At 45.6% G+C, this 4,032-nt stretch overlaps 1 protein-coding gene across 1 annotated transcript; it reads right to left on the reverse strand.

Moving 5' to 3' along the window:
• Positions 1–1,328: 1,328 nt before the first annotated feature.
• On the reverse strand, positions 1,329–2,614 carry LOC105046520 (remorin 4.1). Its single transcript, XM_010925123.4, has 2 exons — positions 1,831–2,614; positions 1,329–1,757 (listed from the first exon to the last, which is right to left on the reverse strand). The coding sequence occupies exons 1-2, from the start codon at positions 2,416–2,418 to the stop codon at positions 1,566–1,568; spliced, it is 780 nt and encodes a 259-aa protein (XP_010923425.1). The 5' UTR covers positions 2,419–2,614; the 3' UTR covers positions 1,329–1,565.
• Between the last annotated feature and the right edge of the window lie 1,418 nt (positions 2,615–4,032).

Raw genomic sequence — 4,032 nt, forward strand, 5'->3', positions numbered from 1 at the left:
ATGTCCTATTTAGAGGAAGCAATCAATATATTGTGTTCACATGGACCGTTTCGTGATCAATTATTTGCGACCAAGTGATTTGTAGACACTGTATTTTGGAACGGTTCTACAATTTTATCTGGATGGATATTATAATGTTAGAATTTGATGCCTCGAGATTCAGCCCACATTGAGCTCACAGTGAGGTTCGCGGTAAAAAACGGAGTCCAACGAGATCAAGATCATCTGAAACGAAGCTCGGATGGAGAAGTACGAGCTTTTGAAGTCGGCAAGAGAATCGAGGTGGCGGAGGACTGCCGGCGACCGGCGGCGGGCGGCAGCTGTGCGCGGGACGCGCGACCCAGGCCCGCGGCCCCTTTGCCTCGGTCCACCGTGGACCGGGCGATCCATGGCGGGGCCTGTGGACTGCGTGGGTGGCTCCCGGTCTTGATCCGACGGTCCAGGGGTTATCTGGCTTTGTTTAGGACTCTTGATCCTTCTCTAATTAGGTTTTAAACCATGTTTAACCCTTTAAATAGGGCTGGTCGGTAACAGAGAGGGGTGTTGTTGGTTTTCTCACGCCGTACGAATCCGAGAAGAGAGAGAGAGGCGAGAGCGCTGTGAGAGAAGGAGCAGGAGGCTCCTGGACAGCGGTCGCCAGGCTCTTCAGGGGTTCAGAGGGTCTCCAAGAGAGAGAGAGCTTTTGTGAGGGGAACTTCAGGTGAGAGAGAATTGGGTGTACAAGGGTTGAGGATGAGGTCTCCTCTTGTAAAATTTTTTTTTCATAGTGAAGTTTGCATGCCCCGTGGAGGCGAGCCCTTTTATGGCTGATCCACGTATTTTGATTATTTTCTTTTTGTTTTGTTTCTTCTTTCTTCTTGCTGCATCGCGTGGTACTGAAAAGATCTTGGGAGGTAGTATCCTGGCCAGACATCTACCCAACATATAATGATAATAACAATGATAATAATAATAATAATTATTATTATTATGACAAAGATAGTGGGGCTGCCATCTTTAATTTCCATGCTTTCTCTCCACCTCTGCCGCAACGTTATTTGCCGGTCACCACCGACACTCTCTGATCAGCATCCCAGCAAACCCGATTCAAAGTAACGGAGACATGTCTCGACAACGTCACGGTGCAATCTCTCTTAAAATTAATGTCGGACCGTCCCCGGAATACTCTTTTCAGCAGCATTGGTAGCCACCATGGACCACACCCCATGCCTCAAGACCGGGCAATTGTTAGGCTGGCAAATTTTTTAGCTCGTCACGAGATAAACAGATGCCATGGTGATCCTAACATCAATAAATTAAAGAGAAAATCTTTTTAATGGACAGATGGATACAAATAAAAATGCCAATCACCACATTGATTTATCAAACATACATACTTAATTTACAGCAAACGTAGCCTTCACCCTCACAATTCTCTCTCTTTTCAACTAGCAAGCACTCTATGACTGAAGCTAAGTTTTCAATGCCTGTTCAACTAATAGCTCTTCAAACACAAAAGTATATTTTTGAAATTAATATATCATATAATAAACCACCATGCCAAAGAGTGAGAGAGGGAAGCAGGGCTAAAACAAGGAGCGCTTGGAAGGAGCTCTACCCACAGCCCTCAACAAATTAGCCACATCCAAAACCTTCGCCACCTTCGTCCCCCTCTTCGCCTCCGCCGACGCCCTCCTCTCTTCCGCCTTCCGGTGAGATTTCGCCACATCGTTCTGCATCTTCTCAATTGCCTTTGCTCTCTTTTCATCCAGCTTCCTCTATATAAATTCACAAGACTAGTTTTATAGTGATCGCCTCATCGATATATAATTCTCTCAAAAATATACATACCTCCACTTTCTTCAACCACGCCGTCGCCTTCTCGATGTGCTCGCTTTCCCATCCATTGATGACGACGTCATCTCTCTTGAATCGGTTGTTGATCTTGGCGATCTCGGCAGCCTGCCATGCCGATATCTTCGACTCGACCTCCTCCTTCTTCACCTGGTGGACCGAGACCTCCTCCACCGGGGCCGGGGAGTCGGCCGGTGGTGGTGCACGGCCAGGGGAGGGGATGGGGTTGTTGTCCGGGACGATCGCGAGCGGGTTGGTCTCCTCAACCTCCTCTCCGATCCTCCCAAGGTTCGGCGCCTCGTGGTTGGCGCCGTTGTTGTCGTTCTGCATGCTGGCTCCGGCGACGACCATGGCGTTGAACTCTCTGCTCATAGTCGATAAGTGCTCGCTGAGGACGTCGCTCCCCACGGAGACCGTCGACCAGCGATGGCTGCTGGCTTCCCACGACTCCCTCCTCCGACCGCGGCTCGACGAGGATGGCTGAGGGGACGGCGGTGTTAGCGCGTAGATGTCGCGGAATTCGACCTCGTCGGTGGCGGCGCCGGTGTCTTCTTCTTCGGTATGAGCCCTTTGATCACTCAACATGTTAAGGGAGCTCGACCAAGGGGTTGGAGCGGCGATGGCGAGGGCTCCGAGAGGTGAACATTTGTTTAGCGAGAGGGGAAATTAAGGCTTCTTCTCTCTTTAGATGATGGTGTGAGAGGGTTCGAACCCCGCATAAAAAAAGATTTGGTGGTGGAGTGAAAGCAACAAGTGAGGACTTGAATATTGAAAGCAGAGAGCATGGGTTATGAATGGCGCGGCACCAACTTTGTTTCTTTTATAACGATATTAGTTTGTGATCGGACCCACTGGCAAGCACTTTGTAGGGGGATATTCTTGTTTTTTATTTTTAACCGGTTGTTGTAATAGCAAGTGCTTTGTTCTGACCCGATGGGACTTTGGATATGGTAACTCATTCGATTCCCCTAGATTGATTGCAGATATATAAAACGTACGTGCCCACTATACTTTAAGAAAAGAAAGCTAAAGTTACTTGTACCTCTAAAGATGCTTGGACCTTTGGCTTACTTGGCACTGATCCGTCGATGATGAACCATTTAATATTATTATAGATCTAGACCTCAAAGTGCTTTCGAACTGTAGAAGTGTTAACTTCTCACCAAAAAGTCATGTGGCTAATATGCGAGCATATCTCTTAAAATTATTGTATATATTATTTGTAATTTGTCAATTCGTTAAGAAGTCTATTTGTAGTCTAGGTACATATGTAATGTTCTAAAATATCCAAACTACGCCTATATCTATTAGCATTTTAACTATAAAAATTAATTATTTTACATATTTAGATATCTTAATTTAATATTTAATTATCTTTTCTTTCCTAACATCTAGAGTTGCTGATTTAGATGGCTCTAGGTTCATGTTCCATGAATAGTATTTTAAATTGGCTTATTTTGGACCCGGTGCCGTGTAGTATAGACTTTCCTTATTAGTTGTACTGTTCAACTTTTATATGTGAATTATGTTGAAGAATTTGCATTTCCTCCAACTTGGATGGTTTAAAAATTTTAGATATTTTTATTATCACCTAAAATAAATCATCTCCGTAAATTGTATGTGGTCTATGGTTGGATGATAAAGCAATCATTATTTTCTCTTAACAAGCAGCATTGTGTAGGATTTACCTCTATCTGGGATAATATTAAGTAAAGAGGGGACACGGTAAACAGACTGCCGCGTTCCTACTTAAAAAAAATCTAGAGTTGGTAGTGACAATATCCAGTATTAAAAAGAGGAAACTTCCTCAATAAATATCTCCATTATTCGATCAATCCTTTCATAAGGAACACGAGCACACATCAGAAACGGACGTGTGGATGTCGGTGGAACCACCCAATAAGAGCAAAACACGTGGACGAAGGAACGAGCCTCCTGGTCCCACTCGCTCGTGGTTCCATGCACCATGTCGACGGAGCGACTTCCATGAACGCGTTCAGACTCCCCTTATCTTGGGCCCCAAAAGAACCCCACGTAGAAAGCTTTCCTGCAGATAAATAATAACAGACCGAGTCTTCCCATTAGGAAGAAGGAAAGCGAGACGGACGCCCGCGGCATGGGATGTGGGTACCCCTGCGCTTCTTTTTTAGCGTTCGGTGGATGGTATGGAGACCCAATGGAGTGGGAGCACTTGGGTTC

Source organism: Elaeis guineensis, chromosome 6 (genome assembly GCF_000442705.2).
Source record: "Elaeis guineensis isolate ETL-2024a chromosome 6, EG11, whole genome shotgun sequence".
In the NCBI taxonomy this organism is placed as follows: domain Eukaryota; kingdom Viridiplantae; phylum Streptophyta; class Magnoliopsida; order Arecales; family Arecaceae; genus Elaeis; species Elaeis guineensis.

Coding starts and splice junctions, on each gene's coding strand:
- LOC105046520 (XM_010925123.4), bottom strand. CDS start 2,418: ATGTTGAGTGATCAAAGGGCTCATACCGAAGAAGAAGACACCGGCGCC. Junction 1,758..1,830: donor CGTGGTTGAAGAAAGTGGAG/GTATGTATATTT, acceptor GAATTTATATAG/AGGAAGCTGGATGAAAAGAG.